Source organism: Dipodomys merriami, unplaced genomic scaffold (assembly GCF_024711535.1).
Source record: "Dipodomys merriami isolate MVZ:Mamm:240054 unplaced genomic scaffold, mDipMer1.0.p SCAF_8, whole genome shotgun sequence".
NCBI lineage: Eukaryota > Metazoa > Chordata > Mammalia > Rodentia > Heteromyidae > Dipodomys > Dipodomys merriami.
In genome coordinates, this window is record NW_027206401.1 from 32698611 (window position 1) to 32724804 (window position 26194).

General features: G+C 38.1%; 1 protein-coding gene and 1 pseudogene across 1 annotated transcript in view; both read right to left on the bottom strand.

Moving 5' to 3' along the window:
* Afg1l (AFG1 like ATPase) overlaps positions 1-26194 on the bottom strand; it is a 169461-nt gene that overhangs the window by 27308 nt on the left and 115959 nt on the right. Inside the window, exons 9-10 of the mRNA XM_070010860.1 lie at positions 11309-11379; positions 10952-11052 (exon numbers count right to left, since the gene is read on the bottom strand). Of these exons, the coding sequence (XP_069866961.1) occupies positions 10952-11052; positions 11309-11379 (172 nt within the window). The remainder of the gene's footprint in view (positions 1-10951; positions 11053-11308; positions 11380-26194) is intronic.
* LOC138819073 (large ribosomal subunit protein eL6-like) lies at positions 4806-6019 on the bottom strand (annotated as a pseudogene).

Below are 26194 nucleotides of genomic sequence, written 5' to 3' on the forward strand. Positions count from 1 at the left end.
GTTTCCTGTAATACTAATTATAATCTGCCCCACATTCTATTGATCTATGTACTGATCATATTGTCTCTTCTAAAGCAAGGCTATGTAAGACTGGAGCCTGATTCACACTCATCTTGGTCCTCCTCACATCTCCCAGAACTATGCCAGCCTTCATTAAGTACTCAGGAAATATTTGCTGATTTTGGAGAAGTGCCATATTATATAAAAGGGTAAGATTCTGACTATTCCTTTGCTTAGGGTAGCATGTTGGTTTATTTAACTAAGTTTCCTTCCTGAAAGAAGGCTCTTCCCAAGAGGAAATACTATTTGCTGACTCACTGGAAAATGCTGCTGGTGAAAGTTGGAGTGTAGCACCTCATAAATCCTCCTAATATATTACATTTCATGCTCCTGCCCAAAATCTACAGTGATTCTAAATCAGAATAAGAAGGCTGTATTTCTCTGCCTAGTTTTTATGATGGATCTGTCAACGACTTTCATTTTTATTCCTTTTTTCTCTTTAACTTATGTTGTGTTCTCATTAGGCAAGCATCTTCCATCCTCACTGAAACATGTGGTACTTGCCTTCAGATGATCATAGCAATATCTTTACTCTTTTCATCTAAATTCTAATCACTGTCAAAGTCAAGATTAACTTCCTCTTTTAATTTCTTATCTCCTAGGAGCTTTCCCAACCCTTGGCAATCTTTTAAATCCTGCTACTCTCATAATATATACTAAATTTGTAAGGACAGCTCCTTGAAGTAGACTATGATAGACAAACAAATGAGAGAAATTTGCTGATCCCATAAGACATTTTATAGGTAAGGGAGCTGAACACTACAGTGGTTATGTTATCTCCTTTATCTGAGTAAGCCAGTGATTGCCTGATTCTACTGGACCTCTTTCTACTCTACTATACTATACTTGGTTGTTTCCTTTACTAATATTTGAACTTTTTGAATGAAACTTTTATATTTATTTTTTATTCCTTATAAAATATACATGCAGGTATGAATGAACTTAATAGTTGCCAAATCTGAGGCTTTGGCTCCAGTAAGAATTCTTGCCTAGCAAATATGAGGTTTTCTCACTCATTCCACTGCACTTCCCAAACTGACACTGAAAGACAAATGGGGGACCAGGTCTTAGTAGAAGACTTAGTATTTGTTGAAAGGTTAGATAACTTTCTAACACTAAAACTGTGTAGCATAAGAGTTCACTAGGAACATGGCATGAAAGACAGAGAACAACACTATTGGTGCTCATTTGTGATACAGGGTTCATATTCCTACAAGAACCAGAACTAGTCCCTACTAAGCTCTTTGTAATATCATTTCTGTCTTTCCTGTTACCTCATTAGCCAGGTTGACTAGCTGACTTATTTGGACATAGCATGGTCAGAAGTCTGTATAAGTGGGAAATCAGCAACGCCACAGGAATGGTTTCACTAGAGGAAAGTAAAGGGACAAGGAGATCCCAGAGCTGCCTCAGCTCTGTTGATTAATGCCTTTAGTTCATCATGCTAATCACAACTGCTGGCATACAAATACTACCAGTCTGGAGTCTTAGCCAAATACTACAGATAAAAGCTATTCATTCCTTTAGTATCCTGACTGTGTACGAAGTACAAGATACAAATCAAAAGTAGTTCCTAACCAGTGGTTTCATTTGGAATAAAACCAAAGAAATCATAAAAGAGAGAGAAAAAAGAGAGAGAAAAGCCAGGCACCAGTGGCTCACGCCTGTAATCTTAGCCATTCAAGAGACTGACATCTGAGATCTTGGTTCGAAGACAACCCAGGCAGTAAAGTCTATGAGACTTATTAAACTACCAAAAAAGACAGAAATGGAATTGTGGCTCAAATGGTAGAAAACTAGCCTTGCACAAAAGAAGCTCAAGGACAGTGTCCAGGCCCTGAGTTCAAGCTCCAGGACAGGAACAAAAGTGAGAGTGGGGGGTGGGGGGAAGAGGGAGAGAGAGACAGGGAGAGAAAGAAGAGAAATATTACTCTATAACTTGTTAAAAGATACTATGGTACTGCTAAAGTTCTAACAATATATAAGATGATATAATTAAAATTAATAGACAGATGAAAGCCAATCCATGTATCTGATGGTCCTTCACTCCTTGAGCACTAGGAGGGGAAGAAGCGGGAGAGCTAGCAAACAAGAAGTGGATAGTGAATAATCAGCATGCAGATGCATCAAATGATTTATTTTCTGCCCAGACTTTTTGCAAACACACCTGGCTACCTGTCATTATTTTTAAGACACAAATAACAAACTTCTCTTACAAATAGTTATTTGTGAACATAGTTGTTGGTTGAGGAAACAATTTTCTGCAGGTGTAAAAATTATATTTCTCAATAAGGAAAATTTAGGTATAGCTAGTTTACTCATTAAGCCTTTAGAATTCAGCTTTGGCTTGCTTGCTTTCTTTGAAAATAATTCTTTCATTTTTGGTGCACAAAAGTTTAACCCTAAGCAAGTGGTTTTCAAACATTTTGGTTTCAGGACCCCTCTATGCTCTTAAATTTTATTGAGGAATCCAAAAACTTTTGTTTATATGTGTTATTTTCCCTAATGTTTATTAAAAATTGAAGCTGAGAAAAATTTTAAGTATTTTAAATTAATTTAAAGTTACAATGATTAAACTGTTACATTAAATCCATAAAATGGATACAAAAACATTTTATAAAAAATAACTTTCCAAAGTAAAAATAACTTCGTAAGAAGGATGACACTGTTCCACATACTTTAATGTCTGGCTTAACAAAAAATAGTCAGATTTTCATATCTGTTTCTATATTCAGTGTATTACAATTGAGTTGTATAGGCTGAAGTAATTAGGAAAATCTGGTTATATAGATATAAAGTTGGTAAACAGAAAAGTATTTTAATAGCCTAATAATTACAGATACTATTTCTTGATATTTATATATAAAGTCAAGAAGAAGTTCCTTCCCAAGAGAATACTATGTAAAGGGGGGGGGGGAACCTGACAAACACTGTTTCTGCCAAGCATAATGAAGGATACATTAGCATCAATGGTAATAAGCCATAGTATGGTCCCTGAATATGGTATGATGAAAATACCCCTCTACCTCTGTAACTTCTTCCAAAAGCCAGTTTAATCATGAGAAAAACACTAGACTCATACCAGACAAGAGGTATCTTACAAAATGCCTGACTAGTGCTCTTCAAAACTGTCAAGAACATCTACAAAAAGCAGAATCTCAGACACTCACTGTGAAGAGTAGCCTAAGGATTATCTAAATGAACACCAGGAAATGAAAACAAAAGGTGTTTTCTTTGCTGCTATTTTTTGTTTTCTTTTCGTTTTGTCTTCTTTATCTCTCTTTAGGAGGGTAAAAGGGGGCACAGAAATGGAGGGATAAAGGCTGAACAAATGCAGCAGTGGTACTCACTAGACACTATATTGAAAATAAAATATATAACTTGATTGTGGAGATGCAAGGGAAAAACTGGGAAAGAATGAAAGAAGGGGTGACATTCAAAAACAAATGTACTCATGACCTGACATGTAAGTGTAGCCCCTCTCTATATCAATTTATAATAGGGTTGGGAAGGTGGCCCAGTGGTAGAGTGCTTGCCTTGCATGCATGAGGCCCTGGGTTCGATTCCTTAGCACCACATAAGCAAAAAGCCAGAAGTGGCGCTGTGGCTCAAGTGGTAGAGCACTAGCCTTGAGCTGAAGAGCTGAGGGACAGCGCCCAGGCCCAGAGTTCAGGCCCCACGACCGGACCCCCCCCAAAAAAAATTTATAATAACAATTTATATAATAAATTTATAATATAACATAAATATAATAAATAACATAATAATGATTATTAAAGTAACAATTAAAAATATATAATGGCTAGGAGTATGGCTTAGTGGTAGAGTACTTGCCTAGCATGCATGAAGCCCTGGGTTCAATTCCTCAGTACCACATAAACAGAAAAAGCTGGAAGTGGTAGAGTGCTATCCTAGAGCAAAGGAAGCTCAGGGACAGTGCCCAGGCCCAGAGTTCAAGCCCCAGGTCTGGGATGGGGAAGGGTGTGTGTGTGTGTGTGTGTGTGTGTGTATGTGTGTGTGTGTGTGTGTGTGTGTGTGTGTGTGTGTGTGTGTGTGTGTGTGTGTGTGTGTGTAATATAACAATTTAAATAACAATTTTTTAAAAGAATAGCCTAAACATGATAACTTACGGTAATAGGAGTTAGGAGTTTTCTGGATGGCATTCTGGAGCAGATATTTAAAATTTTTAATATATGATTAAGATTTAGTTTTTTTAGTTGCAAAGTAGAATCCAAATCAGTATTACATTTTCAAAACTGTTACATTCCATTAGTCTTTCTTGCATCTTAAATGGATCTTTTGTGATGCATGATTTTATAAGAGTATACACTGATTATTGGTTCAATATATTAAAATTTCCAAAAATTGACAATTATATAATTATCAAAACTCATTTGTACATGATACCACATATCTTTAATCCACTACTCAGGAGATAGAGGCAGGAAGACTGTGAGTTAAAGGTTAGCCTACGCTACATAGGGAGACACTGTCTCAAAGCAAAACAAAATAACTCCCAACAACACTGCCTTTGTAAGTTTTACCACTAATCTAAACAGATTTAAAAAAAAGTTCAAGAATTAGAAAGCTATCACACTCATGAGGAAAAAAGACCAAGTTTTTCAAAGTTTTAATTTTCACTTCTTTTCTCAAATTTTATCACTAGCAAAAATATTATTGGTTGTTTTACTTGAAATGAGTCTTCTTTTTTAGTGTATAAATGATTTAATTGGCTCTCGGTAAGTTTAAAACACTATTTTGTGTGGATAAATTCCAATGTAAGAGCAAAAAGAGATCTCATGTAGCCTTGGAGCTGAGGAATAAGTAGCTTTGATTTTGGGTAGAATTAGTGAGTCTACAGCTTTCTGATCAAACTTGTGCTGCTCTGTAACCTCATGTCTCTCTTTTTCATTTTTTTTTTCAGTTGATACCATGCAGTAACTTTATTTTGGAGAAGAAGGTCTGTCAGCCTTTATTGGATACTGTACTATAGATATCTGACTTTTTGTCTTTGGTACTCATTTTAGAGAAGCAGGTAGTCTAACCAACATCATGGATGCATTGGGCTTCCTTCACTTTGAGGCAGGTACTAGCTATAAATTCTCAGAGCATCCTCTCCAGGGGAAAGCTGAAAGGGTCTTCTTGCTTGAGCTTCTCTTTTTCTGTGTCGATCTCACCCTTCTGATTTCTGGGCTGCACAGCTGCTTCTTGAAGTGCTTTGGGATTTTCACCTTCTTGAGGTGTTTGGGGATTTTCACATTGATGGTATCAATTTGTGTGGAGATGGCAAAAACAAATTTCTGGTGTGTTCCATACAGAGGAACGCAATTGAGGGACAGAGGTCCAGGCACAAGTAGTAAGCCACTGCCCAGATGCTTCAAGAAAATCACTCTCTTGCCTCTGTGGGACCCACTGAGGATGAGGAGGATGGTCCTTGGAGTGATGCTGGCCTGTAGCCTTCACACGTGCTCACTGAAGGGCTTTTTGCCATGGCTCAGCAGCTTCTGAGGCACATCTTCAGTGTAGTGTCTAGGCATTTTTCGAAGCTTAACCACTGTTCTTGTCACCACCAACTGGTTTTTGTGACAGTCCCAGGAACCTTCTTCTCTTTCAACCTTGGATTTAGCAGCTGAGTTCTTCCCCTTGTAAGTGCTTTTCTGGAATCCATAGCAGACCTGGAGTATCTGCCAACTCCTCGGACCAGGTCAGGGTTTTGGCTGCAGCAGGCCTCCCTTTCTTGGGTATTTTAGCCTTACAGGTAGCCTTCTTCACCTTGCCATCAGCATCAGCCTCTTTGGCTTCAGGTTTCTTCTCCTTCGTGTCTGGCTTCTCACCGGCCTTTTCACCCGCCATCTTGTAAGATGGGAAAGAGCGAAATGACTTTTGAAGCGAGTGTCTGTCAAACGTTGTGAGAAAATGTCTGCCAAGTTTGAGTAACAGTAGTTTGTCTGTCACTCAGTCTTTAAGGAAAATATGATTTTTTTTCTTTTTTTTTTTTGTCGGTTGGGGGCCTGAACTCTGGGCCTGGGCGCTGTCCCTCAGCTCTTCAGCTCAAGGCTAGCACTCTACCACTTGAGCCACAGCGCCACTTCCAGCTTTTTCTGCTTATGTGGTGCTGAGGAATTGAACCCAGGGCCTCATGCATGCAAGGCAAGCACTCTACCACTGAGCCACCTTCTCAGCCCAAAAAGATGATTTTCTTGAACTAAAGTGGCTAGTTCATCTTGCACCTCTAACGACTTCCCAAGGGCTTTTCTTCAAGACATCTACCATACTTCTTATTCAGTAAAAGAGTATCATGATGAATACTTCCCATTTCATCAGAAAGAATATTGAAAAGACATGTTTTCAAGGTTAAGACAACAAAATTAATCACTTTTACTCCTTCTTGAAGGATATATACTTAAAGGGAACTAGCTTTTGTTTGTCATTTGTTTCTATTATAGATATGTGGCAAGACCTCTGATTTGGTGCCACTGTCTTGATTCAACACATTGCTTTTGTACCATTACTGTAACTATCACCCCAATGAGAAAAAAAATGTATTCTAGCATTTACATAATGTGTTTGGATCTCAAGAACCCCTGAAAGGCTCTCATGGACCACTAGAGGTCTAAGAGGTATGTAAGTGATGTTAGTAACTATGATTGTGACTTTTCCATATGCTCCAATTAAGTCAAGGCAAACTGTCAAGAAAGGAAACTAGAAAGATCATGCCATGTTCATGTGGCTGAACTGCTTCATTTTCCTTTACTCAATCTCTAAAAGGGAAGAAGAAAGACAATTTATTCTCTTTTTACTCTCTCATAAGAAGGGAACACTTCCCTACTTTTTTTCAAATCATGTTCTGTAATCCTATCTACTCAGGAGGCTGAACTCTGAGGACCTCCATTCAAAAACAGCCTAGGCAGCTGTGTGCTGGTGACTCACACCTGTAATCCTAGCTACTCAGGAGGCTGAGATCTGAGGATAGAAGTTCAAAGCCAGCTGGAACAGAAAGTCTGTGAGACTCCTATCTCCAATAGACCATTCAGAAAACCAGAAGTGGCGCTGTGGTGCAGTGCTAGCTTTGAGCTGAAGAGCTGAGGGACAGCATCCAGGCCCAGAGTTCAAGCCCCACCACCAACAAAAAACAAAGGCAAAACAAACAAACAACCCAGCCTAGACAGGAAAGTTCCTGAGACTCTTATTTCCAATTAACCATGAAAAAAACCTGAAGTGGAGCTGTGGCTCAAGTAGTAGAATACTAGACTTGAGCAAAAAAGCTCAGGACAAGTGACATGGCCCTGAGTTCAAGCCCCAGACTGGTACAAAAAAAAAAAAGAAAGAAAAAAGAAAAAGATTGAATACCTAATACCAGGCCCTGGCCTGGAGACAGACCACATATAGTCTTCAGGCGAGCAGAGTATACTTAGTGGAAGAATTATAATCATATAAATGATTTGAGGCAGAGCTTGTCCAGAACATTTTCAGAAACAATGTAGTGATAAAGAGCATAGATTCCAGCAGCCAAACACCATTGATTCTGCCGCTTACTAGCTGTGTGACTTTGGGAAAGTAACCTTTAGCACCTCAGTGTTTCAATTTCTCCACCCATAAAATGGGGATAATAATAATGCCTACCTATGCTAAGTATTAGATAAGCTAATTTATGAAAGGTGCTTAGCTTGGTTCATGCCTGTTAGCTATTATTATCATGCAGGTGCTTTATCATGCTTTTCTACTATCATGCTTTAGCCAGACTGACTGGCTGACTTATTTGGACATAGCATCATCAGAAGTCAGCTTAGGTAGAAAATGAGCATACACAAAGCAGCAATGTCACAGGAATTGTTTTGCTACAGAAAGGCAAAGGAGACAATAGGGGCTACTTGGGGCTGCTTCTCTGAACATCACAGTGAAGAATAACAGAAAGAATCCTGGAGATATCAAGAAGTTAAATGCAGATCTCTCTGGACCAGGGACAGGTATATAAAAAGCAGGATACCTAGTGTCTTTTTCATTTTACTCGTGGCATATGTCACTATTTTTCAGTTGAATCAATCTTTCACTTTATCAAGATAATAATATAGCATGACTCAAGTGACAGATGCTTGTCTGTGAGAGGCTAAATTCAAACCCTAGCACTATCAAGACAAATAGAAAAGGGCTGGAAGCCTAACTCAAGTGACAGGATATTTGTGTGAAGACCTTAGGTTCAATCTCTAGCGGCACAAAAAAAAAAAAAAAGTAAAAATGACACTAATGTACAGAGGTCTACTCAGTATGTTTAAAAATCTACAAATAAATTATTTCCCCTAAGAAAGGGACCATGGCTCAAAAACAATCATTACAGACTGTCAATGCATTCGGACTTTGCTGTAGGAAGTTTTCCTAATGATGTCATAATAGTGGTATGGTGCGTATTGAGCTTCCCAGAAAACTAGTTTAGACAGTCCAAAGCTGACACCTTGCCAGTCACACAGGATGATTCTTTCTTTACTGGGCTTGGATATTTTTTTCTTTACTGAACGTGTGTGTGTGTGTGTGTGTGTGTGTGTGTGTGTGTGTGTGTGTGTGTGTGTGTGTGTGTGTGTGTGTGTGTGTGTGTGTGTGTGTGTGTGTGTGTGTGTGTGTGTGTGTGTGTGTGTGTGTGTGTGTGTGTGTTTTGGGGGGGGGTGTTTTTTACAACTAGATAGCCTGGCTAATAAGATCACTATAATTAATTAAATTTTAGGCTGTGTCTGAAGTTGAATCAATTTAAGGAGCCCCTTCATACAAGTATTCAATATCTGAATTGCCACAATTATAAGGCTGCAAAGAAATGCAAAATCATCATTACAAGAGACAGTGAGAAATGAATTGACCACTTAAAAATATAGCCTTTCTTTGCATATCTCTCATGGCTTAATACTAGGAACTAACCCTATCCCACATGCCAGTGTCTTTTGTTGATCATTCAGAGCTTGTCTGATGTAGTGGAAAGAGCAAATTTGTCTTTGCAAAGTCACTGGCATATGAGGATATATCTAATTTAGGGAAGAAAAAAATCATCAGGCACAATGGCACTACAAATATTTTAAAACAAAACAGTTGAAAATTTCATGAATTAAGAAAATATGAAGAAAAAGTATAATATCCTTAAATGTTTCCATCAAAATTATTTCCTGTGTAACTGAACCACTAAATATAACAATTTATCATCTAGATGTATTTTATCATCTGATTTACTCAACATCATGAATTCCTTTTTACAATAATTGTACCCTTGTTATGTTCTATATTAATTCATATCACTTTGCTACATACAGGAGTAGTGAATAATACTACACACAATGGTAAATTAAAAAAACTCTTCATATCTTAAAATAATAGTTTATCATCTCAGATTTTTTAAGAAAGTTATGCCAAAAATAAAACCTCTTTGTTTATTCTAAGAGTTTAGTTCACAGTTGAATAAAACAGCTCAGTTGTTACAAGCTATTTTTGTCAAGTAAGATAGAAGTGATTTATATAAGTGTTTATGTAAGTTTATAACTATTATTTTCATTTTTATCATTGAATCCCAATCAACTTTCTTCCTAGCATCTCCATCATTCAGTAAACAGACTATGAACATTTTAGCCTTTAAATGGTCTTTTCCTAAGTCTTCAAAAATAATGTACCTATTGTTTAACTACAGGTAAATTATCGGTGTCTGCTCCAAGAAAATTCCTTGCCTCCTGACCTAGACCCAGAAAAATTCAACAGCCCTGTCCTTACCAGGTGCCTTTTGCAAAGGGAAGAGCTTCAGCTTTGAGAACATGGGAGTATTCTCGATTGTGTTTCTCTGGCAAAGGGAATAAAACCTAAATGCAAACCTTAATAGAATTCTGTCTGGAGATAGCAGGTTATTAGGAACTTAATGAGATCAGTTCAGTAGAAGTCTGAAGGGTCTACATTAGCCTGAATGAGATCACTGATTGAAATAGGCATAACCCCAACCTGACAGAGAAGCCTCATTGATCCAAAACCCTATGCAGACTGAAGTGCCACAACACTGCAAATTAGAGTCTGTTTTAAAAGTTACAAATTTATCAAGCTGGAAGTCACTAGCTTTTATAAAAAGTATTCATAAAATGCCTGGCAGGTATAAATAAAGCTTTCTCTTCTCCCTTATAGCAAAGCAATTCTTTGTATGTAAAAGTCAAGATAAATCAGAGATCAGGAATGATACTTAATCAAAGAATAATGTTTAAAGTTATATCTAATTTGTATGTTTTCCTTAATATTTATAATCAATAAGCATACTGAATATTCACTGAGTACTGAGAATTCTAGAATATTGAAAATGCAGAATTCATATTTATAATGAATCTGCAGTCTCCTTCACTTATAAAAATGTTTGCACATGTATATAGTTTATCTGTAAAACATATTACTTATGTGATAAGATGTCAGAGTTTTAGAAATTCATTTTCTTTGACCCTAACACAAATAGGCCAGATATTACGGCATAGCAGACAGGTAATGAATATGAAAATGGTAATTATTTAAGTCATGCTTCTTTGGATCCTGGTGATATTACTATGTGTTCGTTTTATCTCACATGCTAAACCTCATCTTGATTTCTTTAATCTCTCATATATGAATTTACATTATAGCCCCCAAACTGATTTTATTTTTACTTCCAGCAACAGTTGACAATTCTCTCTGCATTTCTAATTTTGCTTTAGAGCCATTCTAAGTCCAAATTTTGTGCCAATACCTATAAAAAGCACATGGCAAATATAGATGAGTATTTCTCTTAATGAGATTTTTACATTGGTCCTAACTCTGAAAAACATTTAAAGCTGAAACAGGCGGAGAGGAGAACATGAAGGATTTTAACATGTGAAAAGGCCAATGAGTCTGGACGTGCCTGGATACTTACTCTCTCACACAGCTCTTCAAATGTGCAGTCGGCAATGGTTCCACAGGCTTTATTCAGCCGCAGCTCTCTGCCTTGCACTTTTAGAATCCTTGGTCTAGTTACTATGGGAACATGAACAAAGACTCAATCTTGTCTGGATAATTACTATAAAATTCATCTCTTACAGATAGGAAATGCATAGCTTGATGAATAATAGCACATGATTCAACACATAAATTAGACAAAATGCTGATACAATGACTGCCACTTGAGCGTGGCATCAACCCATATACAGCAATGGAACTTATTAATTGGTCAGTGGAGATTGGGCATTGTGTTCTAAATGTATTCTCTTTCAAGAGAAATTAACTTACGTACAATCATTTTGTTTCTGAGCCAGCTCATCAAACAACTTATCCATGACAGCCTCCACATCAGCTTCACTTGTGCTACAGTGAAAAGAATAATAGAATATGAAATTAATAACACTTGAAGCCAACATCAAACAGCTGCCTGAGCCTGCTTAGCTTTTTGCCCATAAAAAAGAGAACAGGATGTTATGCTCTAAATACAAACATTAGATTTAGAATACACTTAAAAGCAGAGAATATTAACTCTCAGGTAGATGATCTGCCTTATTTGCATACACTGAAAGACTTCTGTGCTTCTAGCTGTTTTCAGTAATGAGACCAATACAGGCAGAGTAAATCCATTAATACTATGTGTACACAATGAGAAGAAAGCTCCTGGCTCTCTCTTGCATGCAAAACAAGAGCAAATAGACAAGGCAGTCAAGCATCCAGCAAAGTATCCTTTGAAATCTCTACTGAGAGGGTACACGTGAAATTAAATAATGAAGCTGCTTTTAAAAAAAGAAAACCCAAGTCAAGCTACTGACTGAGAGGATCAAGCATCCAGAATTAAATTACTAGTTTCAAAATACCAACTTGATCTGCACATCAATAACTTTATCAGACTTCTGTAAGTCTGAGGACTTACATAAGATAAATTTCTATAAGAAAAAGGGTAAATTATAGATCTCACACTTTCTCTCACTAGTGGCCTTTTGGAAATTCCAGAAAATTCTCTCTGTGGCACATACTATCATAGTTACTACGAAGTTAGCCTTATCCCACAATCTTTTGTATTCTAATTAGAAATCACCATATGGTTGAGGGAACCCACATATAGAAATGTGATAATGCTATGGCCTTTTTTCTTCTCACTTTGCTTCGAGTGGTTGGTAAATTAGCAGTCAATAAAATAAAATAACTTGTAGAAGAAAGAAACACTACTTTAAAAAAAAAACTTGAAGTGAAAATGTAAGTTTACTCCAATTCTTCATAAAAAAATTATACAGGATGACCTGCCAATATGCTTAATTTTGACACACAAATCACTCTTTGCTAGTTGGAGAACTAATTGAACTACAATCTGAACATCCACTCTAATAAAGTCTTACTGAAAATTAATTCAACATATTGTATTTTTTAAGCTTAAACTAAATAAAACCATTCTCCCTTGAGATAATTATCAAGTGGCAGACATTTAACATACAACCACCTAATTCTTCAACTGTTCCATAGCAAATGACCTAAAAATGCAGCAAAACACAAAGTCATTATGAAGGGCATGGAACTGTCACATTCCAAATTATAGCGACTCTACCACTTTCTTGTAGGAGAAATATTGTTTCCTTTCAGAAAGCCTATATAAAATTTGAAGAAAGCCATATTAAAAGAACTAAATGATATCATAGAAAGTGATTATAGAGAGAGACAATGTAAATGTCTATGCCCACACAACCAAAGGTATGTTTATATACCATTCAGGAGAATTCATTTGGAACCATTTACACCTTGCAATGACAGCGTGCATAAGCACAATCTTTGGAGAAATGATTTACCTTTTAAGATACATAGAAAGGAGAGAGTGGGTCTGGGGTATAGCACTTGTCTAGCAGGTGCAAAGCTCTGAGTTTGATCCATAGCATATCATGCACACACACGGCAACACCAGACACACAACATATCTGCTTGCTTTTAGAAATCAATCTTGCCTTAAGCGAGGCATGTTATCCAATATAAAGGAAGAACTGAATTCTGAAAAATAACTCAGATAGATAACGTTTACCAAAAATATTTGGTAAATAAGCCATAAATTACTTGGTAGCAATTTTTTAACCTTAGTGCTCTTTTTATTTTATTTTATTCATTCATTCATTCATTCACTCACTCACTCACTCATTTATTTTGCTGGTCCTTGGGGCTTGAATTCAAGGCCTTGGCACTGTCCCTGAGCCTCTTTGTGCTTAAGACTAGCATTCTGCCATTTGAGCCACAGCTCTACTTCTGGCTTTTTTGAGTGGTTTATTGGAGATAAGTGTCTCATCCTGACTTTTCTGCCTGTGCTGGCTTTGAACCACAAGTCCTCAGATTGCAGCCTCCTGAGTAGCTAGGATTACAGATATGAGCTACTGGTGCCCAGCAGTGCTCTTTCTTTTTTTTTTTTTTTTTTTTTTTTTTTTTGTCGGTCGTGGGGCTTGAACTCTGGGCCTGGGCGCTGTCCCTCAGCTCTTCTGCTCAAGGCGAGCGCTCTACCACTTGAGCTACAGCGCCACTTCCGGTTTTCTGGTGGTTTATTGGAGATAGGAGTCTCACGGTCTTTCCTGCCCGGGCTGGCTTTGAACCGCGATCCTCAGATCTCAGCCTCCTGAGTAGCTAGAATTACAGGCGTGAGCCACCAGCGCCCGGCCCAGCAGTGCTCTTTCTATAATACATTATTATTTTTTTTTTGGGGGGGGAGTCCAGTCGTGGGGTCTGAACTCTGGGCCTGGGCACTGTCCCTCAGCTCTTCAGCTCAAGGCTAGCGCTCTACCACTTGAGCCACAGCGCCATTTCCAGCTTTTTTCTGCTTATGTGGTGCTGAGGAATCGAACCCAAGGCCTCATGCATGCCAGGCAAGCACTTTACCACTGAGCTAACATCCCAGCCCCATCTATAATACATTATTAACATGTGGTTCAACAGACTATATTTCAAACATATTTTCTCGGTCATCTGTGAAACTTCTATACCTGATATCACATATAGTAATGATATATGAGATGGCAAAATTGTTATTTTCCCAGTTTTTGTCTTAAAATTGGTTGTTTATGTTGGCTTTTGGTTTCATTATGTCTTTAAGACAGGGTTTCTCTATATAAACGTCTATGTCGACACAGCCACAGGTTTGAGGATGGCCTTGAATTTACTATGTAGTCCAGGCTGGTGCTCAAATCCATGATCCTCCTATCTCAACCACCACGTGTGGCACAAATTTAATTTTTTTTTTTTTTTTTTTTTTTTTTTGCCAGTCATGGGGCCTGAACTCTGGGCCTGGGCGCTGTCCCTCAGCTCTTCAGCTCAAGGCTAGCGCTCTACCACTTGAGCCACAGCGCCACTTCTGGCTTTTTTCGGTTTATGTGGTGCTGAGGAATCGAACCCAGGGCCTCATGCTTGCAAGGCATGTGCTCTACCACTGAGCTACTTTCCCAGCCCCTACAAATTTAATTTTTACCTATAACAGCCTTAGAAAAAATTCATTATATGATCACAAATCCAGAACTTATCAATTAAAAATTTTAAAAATTCCAACAGATTAAAAGGTTAAAACTCCAACAGAAAAACTGCATTCATTCAGAGTACACTATACATATCTATGAAATTGTTACAGTAAAACCTCATCATATTATAAATATAGGCTAATTAAAAAAAATTTTTTTTGTCAGTCATGGGACCTGAACTCCAGACCTGGGCACTGTCCCTCACCTCGTCAGCTCGAAGTTAGTGCTCTACCACTTGAGCCACAGCGCCACTTCCAGCTTTTTCTGCTTATGTGATGCCGAGGAATCGAACCCAGAGCCTCATGTATGAAAAGCAAGAACTCTACCACTAAGTCACCTTCCCAGCCCTCAGAAATAAACTTTTTTTTTTTTTTTGGTCGTGGGGCTTGAACTCTGGGCCTGGGCGCTGTCCCAGCGCTCTTCAGCTCAAGGTGAGCGCTCTACCACTTGAGCCACAGCACCACTTCTGGTTTTCAAGTGGTTTATTGGAGATAAGAGTCTCACGAACTTTCCTGCCCGGGCTGGCTTTGAACCGTGATCCTCAGATCTCAGCCTCCTGAGTAGCTAAGATTACAGGCATGAGCCACCAGCACCCGGCAAAAATAAAATATTTTTAAGACAGAAATGGTCAAGGGACAGGAACAGGTAAATTGCATGAAAAGGTAGTTCAAAGGGCAAGAAGCATGTGTGAAAATTATTCATATTCATTAAAAGTGAAATAATGAGATACTATTCTTCTATCCTATCTGGCAGAGACATGGAAAAAGAAAAAAAACACTCTGAACAAATGTATGAATAGAAAAGACATTCATCATAATATTAGTACAAGACTTCAGGATGTGATGGTTAATATCAATTGTCAACTTAATTGGATTGAGAAAAGCCTTGAAGGTTAGTAAAGCACACCCCTAGGTGTGTCGGTGAGAATATTCCCAGAGACAATGAAATCATGAGAGTTTTGATTTTCATGAATGATTTAATCCATTGATAGACCCCAAATCTGAATTATTAGGAGGTGACAGGACTGGAGACAGGGGAGCCTGGTTAGAGGAAGTGGGACACAGGGATCCTGTGACTGGTCTTCTGTCTTTCCTCTTCCTGTAAGCAGCACTGTTCTACTTCCAGTCCAGTGTAATATAAGCTGTTTTACCATAGTCTTTCCACCACAAAAAAATAAATCTTTCCTCCCTTAAGTTGTTTCTGTCCAATATTCATTCATAGTGATAATAAAAGTAAAGCACAGGCTGAGCACTGGTGGCTCATACCTGTAACCCTAGCTATTTAGGAGACTGAGATCTAAAGATTGTGGTTCAATGCCAGCCCGGGCAGAAAAGTCTGTGAGACTCTTACCTCCAAAAACTACTCAGAAAAAACTGAAAATGGCACTATGGCTCAAGTGGTAGAGTGCTAGCCTTGAGCACAAAGAGGCTCAGGGACAGTGCCTAGGCCCTGAGTTCAAACCCCAGGGCCCACAAAACATAAATAAATAAAAGTAAAACACAGGGCAACCAGATAATATGTAGCACAGTGCTGGGCATTGGTGGCTCACACCTGTAATACTAGCTACTCAGGAGGCTGAAATTTGAGGATCATGGTTTGAAGCCTGTCTGAGCAGAAAAGTATATGAGGTTCTTCAATTAACCACCAGAAATCTGGATGTGGAGCTGTGGATCAAGTGGTAGAGCTCCAAACTTAAGGAAAAAATGCTCAGGGACAGGGTCAAGATCCTGAGTTCAAGCCCCAGGACTGGCAAAAAAAAAAAGTTTAGCAAAATAAAACACAAGAAAGTAGTGGTGCTGTTATTTTAAGGGGAAGGGGGAGAGTGGACGAATGACTAGGAAAAGGGGGAAACTGAAGATAAGAATCCAATGTAAGCTGGGTACTACTGGCTCACACCTGTAATCCTAGCTACTCAGCAGGCTGAGATCTGAGGATGGCAGTTCAAAGCCAGCCTGGGCAGGAAAGTCTGTGAGACTCTTACCTCCAATTAACCATCAGAAAACCAGAACTGGTGCTGTGGCTAAAGTGATAGATCACTCGCCTTGAGCTGAAATGCTCAGGGACAGTGCCCAGGCCTAGATTCACAGCCCATGACCAACCAAAAAAAAAAAAAAAAAAAAGTAGAAGAAAAAAAGAATCCAATGTTTATCCTACAAAATTTAAAAGAGGAAGAGAAGGGCGGGTAGGGAAGGGATAAGTGAGAATGTTGAAAGGAGTGACATTGATCAAAATATATATCTTGTTAAATAGTAACTCCTTTGTACAACTACTTAGAGATAGTAATTAATAACAAAAACAAAAATACATATCATAGAATCCACTACTCTGTTCATAGGAATTTTAACTAAGGAAATAGTAATGGTTAATTATGATTGATTATAGTATCACTAAAGTGAAAAAGAGGGCTGGGAAGGTGGCTCAGTGGTAGAGCGCTTGCCTTGCATGCATGAGGGTCTGGGTTCGATTCCTCAGCACCACAAAAGCAAAAAGAAAAAAGCCAGAAGTGGCGCTGTGGCTCAAGTGGTAGAGCGCTAGCTTTGAGCTGAAGAGCTGAGGGACAGTGCCCAAGCCCAGAGTTCATGCCCCATAACTGGCAAAAAAATAAAAAATAAATAAAGTGAAAAAGAATCTAATTGTCCAATGATGGAGTTATTGATTAAATACATCTGGATACATCCATACAATGGAATATTATGCAGGTTTTTCCCTGCATAATATTTTCAATTAAGTCACAAAGTGGACGGGTAAGATCTGTAAATGAGCCTACAATAACTGAGTAGGGACTCCTGCTGTATGGTTGCACTAGCAGGAGGCCCAGCCCCACTCTGCCTGTTACCTCTCTTCTATATTTCTCTTTTTCTCCATACTACAACATCTTTATAAAGAGAGGAAAGGGATCAAGATTCACTGGCCTTGGCATTCAGTTTTCATCATAAGATCCTTTTCCTTTTTCTTCAGAGAGATGATTTACCTTCTGCAAAGACAAGAAAATAAAAGGAAGAGCTCTCTAAGAGAATCCCTGAGAAAGATTAGATTAATGTAGAAGAAGCAAAGACTGGCATGGCTTTCCCTAGTTTGGATGAAAAGGACCTTAGTAAACTGAGAAATGAGAACATGGGAGGTGGAATGCAAGTCAATTTTCACCGAAGACCCCTCCAAAGCTTTCAGCACTACTAGATACATTAGGCAAAGAAGAAGTCAGTCTGTAAGTAGGAGGGGGGGCGCACTAAAAATAAGGCAATAGCAGTTCCTCCCTCTACCTAAATAGCAAGATTCCTACCCTAACTCCACGCTAGTAGAAACTGGTAAGGATACTATCTAGAAAAGCTTTAACTGAAGAAAGATGGGCAAATACCACACTGAAATACTACACATTATACAGTGAAACCAACAACCCCAAATCTTCAACATCCAGAATTATACAAGCAATGCTTCTATCCCAGGAAGAAGACAGAAAGTTTTATCTCTGGAGGAAACAAGGATAAATGGTTACTTCTAGGATGAACTACCACATATTAAAACTGGACCTACTCCCTATTAGACGAGCCAAAAGAAAGAACTTACAAATACTGATATTTGGAGGTAGCTAATGAAAAATCTAACTAGTTACATTATCTAATAAAGCTGAACGATATGCACATTTTAATACCTTTTTAAATTTTGTATTCTTTTTAAAATTTGTATTGTTATTTTAAAGACGATGTATAGAGGAGTATATTTCTTTTTGGATGTTACCCCTTCCCCCACTCTCTCTGTTTTTCCTTCCCATTCCCACTCACAAGTTGTATAGTTCATTTTCAACATAGTGTCTAGTGAGTACCACTGCTGCATTTGTTCAACCTTTGGCCATCCATTTCTGTACCCTTACCTTCCCAAAGACAGATAATGAACAAACAAGACAAAAAGAAAACAAAAACAACAGAGGGAAAAAAACCTTGTTTCCATTTCCTGAAGTTTATTTTGATAAATATTATTTTATATACTCAGAAGCATACAGGCATTGCACCTTTGTGTTCCTCACCTAAGAGTAGCCTCCTTTGGTCTCCCTGTGTGTGAGTGCCTAGAGTCCTACACAATTAATTTCTCATGCCCCAGAGTATTTTAGATCTAACTAGAAGACCAATCCAGACATTTCAGTATCTGACTAGGAAGTATGCCAAAGAATGTGAGAAAAGAAAAGAGCAAACAAAAAATTAAATTTAAATTTCTAGCACTGAAAGCTAAGACTTTATAAGTTGGCAGAGTCCTTTGCATATCCAGCACAAAGAATAGGGTAAGGGGAACTCCTTTACAAGGGACATTATCTGGCAATTTCAGGAAATCCAGAAACAGAAAAATACTAAAAATTTCCAGAGAGGAAAAACAGGTTAAATATTGCAGATCAAGGAACTTCTATTCAAACGGTAAAATAAGATAAACTTGAAGATATTGATATCATGTCTATAATTTTAAAGGAACATTATCATTAAACTATTCATGTCCAGTCAAATTGCTACTCAAGTAAAATACAGACATTTTCAGATATGTAAGACCTCAAAAAATGTGTATTACCCATGTACATTTCCCAGAAAAATACCTGAGGGCATTCTGCCAGAACAAAGAAAGAGTTCTGCTTCTAGTAGGACAAAGTAAGTCCTAGTCTAACCATTTGTCCAACTCATAGTTGATAACCATAAATTGTGGACAAAATACAAAAACTAGTAGCAAAAGGGATTGGACAGTGGACAGAAACAGGCAGACTCTGGAGGAGAAGTAAACAATATTCATCTTTACAGCTTTCCAACTGGGGACAGCACAGTCAATACTGCTCAGAGCAACTAAAACTCCAATAGGAAGTCTGTAGACCTTTTAACATGAAAAGCCAGATAAGAACCAGGAATATCCATGCATTTGGAAAGTCAAGGGCAATCTGGAAAAAGTGTTTCAAAATTCCCAGGAGATATTAATATAGGTAAATGCCTTTATTTTACATTGTCACTGGTGAAATAACTAAGAGTCTGTCCTAGATCATTTCCAAATTGAGTATAACATCCATTGCTTCAGCTAATTTCATTTCTCTTATTACCATGTGTCTGGCTTTTTTACTCAGTATTATGCTTGAGACTCATCCATCTTGATTTTCAAGCGTAGTTTATTTTTGTTACTGTACTGTATTATATTACATGAAAATACCACAATTTATTATCATTTCCCTGTTGATGGATATGTTTATCTCCAAAGGGTACCAAAACAAAATAACAACAGGTGGCTTAAAAAGAGAGAAACGTATTTTTCCCTAGTTCTGGAGGAAGGTATGGCAGAACCGGTTGCTCCTATGGCCTCTCTGCTTCATTTGCAGATGACTGTGGTCTTCCATGTCTTTCCATTGTATGTGTGCATGTCTGGGCACAAGTTTCTTTTTCTTATAAGGACATGGATTGTATTCAATTAATACACAGGATATAGTTAAAACATTTCATTTAATCTTAATTACCTCTGCCAAAACAGTCTCCAAATAAAATAATATCATTGGTTTCCATGTTTGAATTTGGGGGGAATACAAAACAATTCAGCCCATAACAGTGAGTATATACACAGTTCACAGTTTGAGGTGACTATGAATAGTGTTCCTGTGAACACTCCAGTAATATTCTTTGATAAACTCATGCAAATAGTCTGTAGGACATAAAGTGAGAAGTACAGTTGCTGTTTCTAGGGTATGTTCAGCTTAGTAGACAATGCCAAACAGTTTTCTAGGATGGTTCTAGCAGTAAATACTCTGATTGGCAGTGTACTAAGAGTCTACTAGTTCTATGTCCTTGCCAACAGCCAGCATTTTCCATTTCATTCCAAGTATGCAAGAGACAATATAAATTGCTTTGATGTAAACTGTTTCAAATTGCTTTATTAACATAGGTGGGGCATAACATAATAAATATAACTTAATTAATGAAAGAATTCAGAAATTCTTAATAAAATCTCATATACATAAAATATTTTAAATCCATTTTTCAAACCATATGAGAGCCTGGTTTTCTTTTTTTTTTTTTTTGTCGGTCATGGGGCTTGAACTCTGGGCCTGGGCGCTGTTCCTCTGCTCTTCAGCTCAAGGCAAGCGCTCTACCACCTGAGCTACAGCGCCACTTCCAGTTTTCTGGTGGTTTATTGGAGATAGGAGTCTCATGGTCTCTCCTGCCCGGGCTGGCTTTGAACCGTGATCCTCAGATCTCAGCCTCCTGAATAGCTAGGATTACAGGCGTGAGCCACCAGCGCCCGGCTCCTGGTTTTCTTAAGTAGGAAATTTCAAGATTATTTTAAAAAGGGGGCTGGGAAGGTGGCTCAGTGGTAGAGTGCTTGCCTTGTATGCATGAGGCCCTGGGTTCGATTCCCCAGCACCACATAAGCAAAAAGAAAAAAAGCCAGAAGTGGCACTGTGGTTCAAGTGGTAGAGCGCTAGCCTTGAGCTGAAGAGCTGAGGGACAGGCGCAGGCCCAGAGTTCAGGCCCCATGACCAGACCCCCCCCCAAAAAAAAAAGATTATTAAAAAAAAAAAAGCTTTACCCTGGGCACCAGTGACTCATACCTGTAATCCTAGCTACTCAGGAAGCTGAGATCTGAGGATCCCAGCTCAAAGCCAGCCCGGGCAAGAAAGCTGTGAGACTCTTTTTTTTTTTTTTGGGGGGGGGGGGTCCAGTCGTGGGGCCTGAACTATGGGCCTGGGCGCTGTCCCTCAGCTCTTCAGCTCAAGGCTAGCGCTCTACCACTTGAGCCACAGCGCCACTTCCAGCTTTTTTCTTTTTGCTTATGTGGTGCTGGGGAATCAAACACAGGGCCTCAGGCATGCAAGGCAAGCACTCTACCACTGAGCCACTATCCTAGCCCCTATGAGACTCTTATCTCCAATAAACTAGTCAAAAAAGGGGCAGAAGTGGTGCTGGGCCTCACATGGAAGAGTGTTAGCCTTGAGCACAAAATGGTTCAGAGATAGTGCCTAGGCCCTGAGTTCAAGCCCCAAGATTTGGGGGGGGGGGGGGACTTTAGCCAGAAAAAGTGTCTTTAAATTCAAAACGGGTAAAGAGAATATAATGTTATTTAATTAAGCAAAGTTGGCATATCATCAGTGACTTCACAACTCCAGGACCCTCTTATCAGTTCCTTGCTAAAAAATTAACATTACCTTACAACAAAAATATATACTTAGACATATAACCATGCTTGTAGAGCTCTAAAGAGCCAGGATTTTAAAATAGTTGTGTTTGGAATATAAGACCTAGACGCCGGTGGCTCACGCCTTAATCATAGCTACTCAGGAGGCTGAGATCTGAGGATCACGGTAGAATATAAGACCTAAGATTGGCAACAAGCATATTTAGAAAACAAATGTACAAAAAATACACCACAATAAAGATGACACAAAATTACAAATATTAATTAAAATTAAGTTCAAATTACAAACCTAACTGAAAAATATTCCAGCCTAAAGGGTAAAATTTGAATCAGAGGTAATTAATTTGGCAGAGGTAATTAAGTAGCTGTATAGAAATGTCACAGCATGAAAAATAAGCTATGTTTGGAGTTCTCTTTAGAGCTACAAAAATAATATAATGTCCTAGAATCAAATGCCCTGTTGAACCTACAAGGAAAGTTGACTAGGGTAGCATCAAAATGATCAGGAACACATCAAGGAACTAAGCTCAGATGCTCTGAATAGTACTCCCTTTCCTAGGGGAGACAGAAATGAATAGGGATAAAGAATATAACTGTCTTCCTACTCTGGATGATTGCTTATCAATCAAATGCTAATATATAGTAGCTTGGTTCAGGTATGATTCAAAGAAGAAAATCCTCCACAGTTAAGTTGACCAAAGCAAAAGATTTCAAGTCATTTCAGATGCAGAATTAAAGTCGTTCTTTCAGAAAGCTTTTATTCTCTCCTCCCTCCTCTCTCTCTCTCTCTCTCTCTCTCTCTCTCTCTCTCTCTCTCTCTCTCTCTCTCTCTCTCTCTCTCTCTCCCTCCTCCTTCCCCCCTCTAAGGGTGGGATAGCTAGGGTTGAGCAGAGACTTCTCTTGCTCTGCAATTCCCTGGTGAAACCACCCATTTCACTGCTTCTGTCACCTTTTGTTAAGCTAAGTCTGAAGTGGAGGAGAAGGCTTCTATTTTTCTATTGTGCAGCACCACTGTGTCTTTAAGTCAGAAAAGCCCTGGAATCAACCACTGTTCAGTTGCCAGGAAATTTGGCATCAGTTCCTACAGGAATCCTGGAGTACAGTACCATGGACTGAAAGCCTCATTGCTTTGAAAGTATGAGAATCATGATTTACTTTTTCATATTTTAAATCCGTAAAGAAAGATGAAGTAGTCAGTTATTCCACTTTGAGGAAATTTTTTCCGGCTGAAATCAGGTATTCAACATAAAACTTAGACTCAAAGAAATAAAACATGTAATAAACAAAAAACAGACCTTATTATTGCTGGATCATTTGAAATTCTCAACAAAAATTCCAAAACACTTGGAGGTTTCCAGAAGAGGGTCACACATGAATTTAAATGGAAATTAATTTCTTCAAGAACCTCCCACTTCATTAGGATTGACTCAAGGGAACAGAATGCTACCCACACTTTGCTCCTTTATCCCCTTTCAAAAATCAACAGCTTGTTAAGGTATCAACAAGTAGAATAGGGTTGGCTTTCCTTAGTCCCTCTCTCTCTATGTTCTCTATTCTAGAGAGCCAAAGTTGATTTGACAGAGAAATTTCCCCTTCCTCTTAGAGTTCTTTGCCAAACTTCCCTGGCAGAGAGCCTTTTTACTCTACTGATTCCTTGTGCATTCATGCTGTATGGCTCTTTGTCCTCACACTAAACATAATCTGGGGCTGGAAGCAGGTCTAAAATTAAGTTGGTTTGTACTTGCCTTAATATAAAACAGACTTGGTTGCATTTCAAATCCTGTAGGTTTGTTTTACATAACGGAATCAGTTGTTAGAATGGATTTCTTCCTAGTATTTATCTTTTCAGTCACTCAAAGGCTTAATTGACTGTTCAAAGATCCATTTCAGTCTCTAAATTTCCCACCCTTCTCAATCACCTGGAGAATAATTTACCTGGTTCCATTAATCTTGACCTGTATATAATACAGAAAGTGGGATCTAGCACCTTTAACTCTCAAATTCCAGACCTTCACCCCCTCTCCTCAACCACAATGCCATATAAAACGTCGGTCAACTCTCTATATTATATTTTCCCTAAAATAAATCAGTAGAGTAACACAGAATTGCTGTGTAGTGGATCCAGAAGCACTTCTTTTTAATAAAATTTCAGAAAGACTATAATGATCGAAGATTTTTAAACAATAAAAATAAAAGTGAACTTAGAGAGTAGGAGAGACTGGATACTTTTAATAGCTAACAAAAGTACAGTATGTAACTGAAGACCCAGAATTTTTGCCAGATCAGTTTTTCTTATGCTAGAGATTGACCTTCAGTTTATTGCTGTGATCTATTTGAAGATGAAATAACAAGTGGATAAAAATTCTAAGGAAATCCAAAAATGTTCTTCATATTTTTATAGGAGGCTTATATTCTACTCATATATATATATATATATATATATATATATAGTACATGTATACGCGATATCACATTTTGCTAGAGTAAAGCCATATAATTGGATATTTTGTCAGTGTGTTTTAACTAGAAATGATGGGCCAGCTCTATTCTGAGGCAGCAAGCTTGTACAGCCTTCTACACAACAAACACTGTGATGTGTGATTGTCAAATTACATTCAATAATAGAAGATATGCTGAACAGATTGATAAACCTGGTATTAAAGTCTATACAAGATGAACTGTTTTTTCCTGCTGTAACATTTTCTAAGTGGTATTTCAAATAGTTTAAAACTCTTGAAATTAATTTTTAATTCAGTAGTCCTTGAGTTAATGAAAGATTAATTAATAAATACTTAAGTATGCATCCAATTTATGTCAGATAGGACAATTTTGTGATTTTAACAGATAAAAATTTTAAAACAGCCTACCTGATTATGTCTTACAGGCTATAAAGCAGAAAGTTGTTACTTATATAGCTATAAATTTACTCATTCATAAAGTATCAACAATAAAGTGAAGAATTAAAAAGAAGTTGCTATCAACCTTTCTGAAAAAAAAAGGACTAAAAGGAATACAAATTGAGCATCTTTAATCTGAAAATACAGATTTTGTATTAGGGATGCTCAACTAAAATAGTTTGAGCAGGAAGTGGCAGAGTGGCTAAAGTGGTAGGGCATTAGCCTTGAGCTGAAGAGCTGAGAGACAGCACTCCGGCCCAGAGTTCAAGGCCAATGACCAAAAAAAAAAAAAAAAGTTTGAGCAACAATTCCAAACCTAAACAAAAACAAAAACAAAAGCAAAAGCAAAAACAAAGGAGATGAGCACTGGTGATTCACGCCTATAATACTAACTACTCAGGAGCCTAAGATCTGGGATTGAGGTTCAAAGCCAGCCCAGACAGGAGAGTACCAGAGACTCTGATCTCCAATTTGAAAAAAAAAAAAAATCTGGAAATGGAGTGCTTGTCATGAGCAAAGAAGTTTATGATTAGAGCTCAGGCCCAGAGTTCAAGCCCCAAGACTGGTACACCATACACACACACACACACACTCTCTCTCTCTCTCTCTCTCTCTCTCTCTCTCTCTCTCTCTCTCTCTCTCTCTCTCTCTCTCTCTCTCTCTCTCTCTCTCTCTCTCTCCAAAACCAGAAACACTTCTGGTCCTAACCATTTTAGATAAGAAGTATTCAACTTATAAGGTGAACAGCTGTATACCAAAAAAAATTAGATAACCTATAAATCTTTAGAAAGATAAAGCTACTGAAATTGACTGAAGAAAACAGAACCTTGAAGAAGGCATATTTCTGAACTCATTCTGTGAGGTAGTATTATCCTAAAAGCAAAACCAAATACAGATATCTCCAGAGAACAAAATTAATAACCACTATTTCCTTATTACTCAAAAAAATTAGCAAGCCAAATTGAGCAATCTATAAAAAGGATTAACTATCATGGTTTGGATCTTAAGTGTTTTCCATAGGTTCATGTGTTAAAGGCTTAGTATCCAGCTGATGGCACTATTGGGAGATGGTGGAACCTGTCACAGGAGGAGGGAACATCCAATGCATGGCCCTTACAAGGCCTCAGAAATCATTTGGTTCAGCCCTGCCAAGGCAGCAGCAGGTAAGACTTGAAATTCAATAGGTCTAGAAACTTTCTTCATAGCGACATAAGTTTGTATTAAGTGAATCATAATAATAACATGAATTTTGAGGGACAAGCAAGGAACATCTACTACAGAATAAACAGGAAATAGATGAATACATAACAGGACTGAAGTTTATGCTTCTCATGGACTGCTTATGTCCCATCTGCCTAAAGTGCAGTAACTCCAGGGACAGTCAGTGCTAAGCTAGCTAGAAGTGTTCATGTTGCAGGTATTAACACATAGTGGCAAAACTACAGCAATCTAGAAATGATGAGACAAGTTGTGATGAGATGAGACGATTCCTTGAGACGCTGATAAACTTTTCCTTCAGTGATGGGTGATGTCAACTTCTCTGACCATACAGATAAATCTAGTTCAACCTTTATCCACACGTCCATGATCAGCAATCTTTGAAAAAACTGAGTCTAA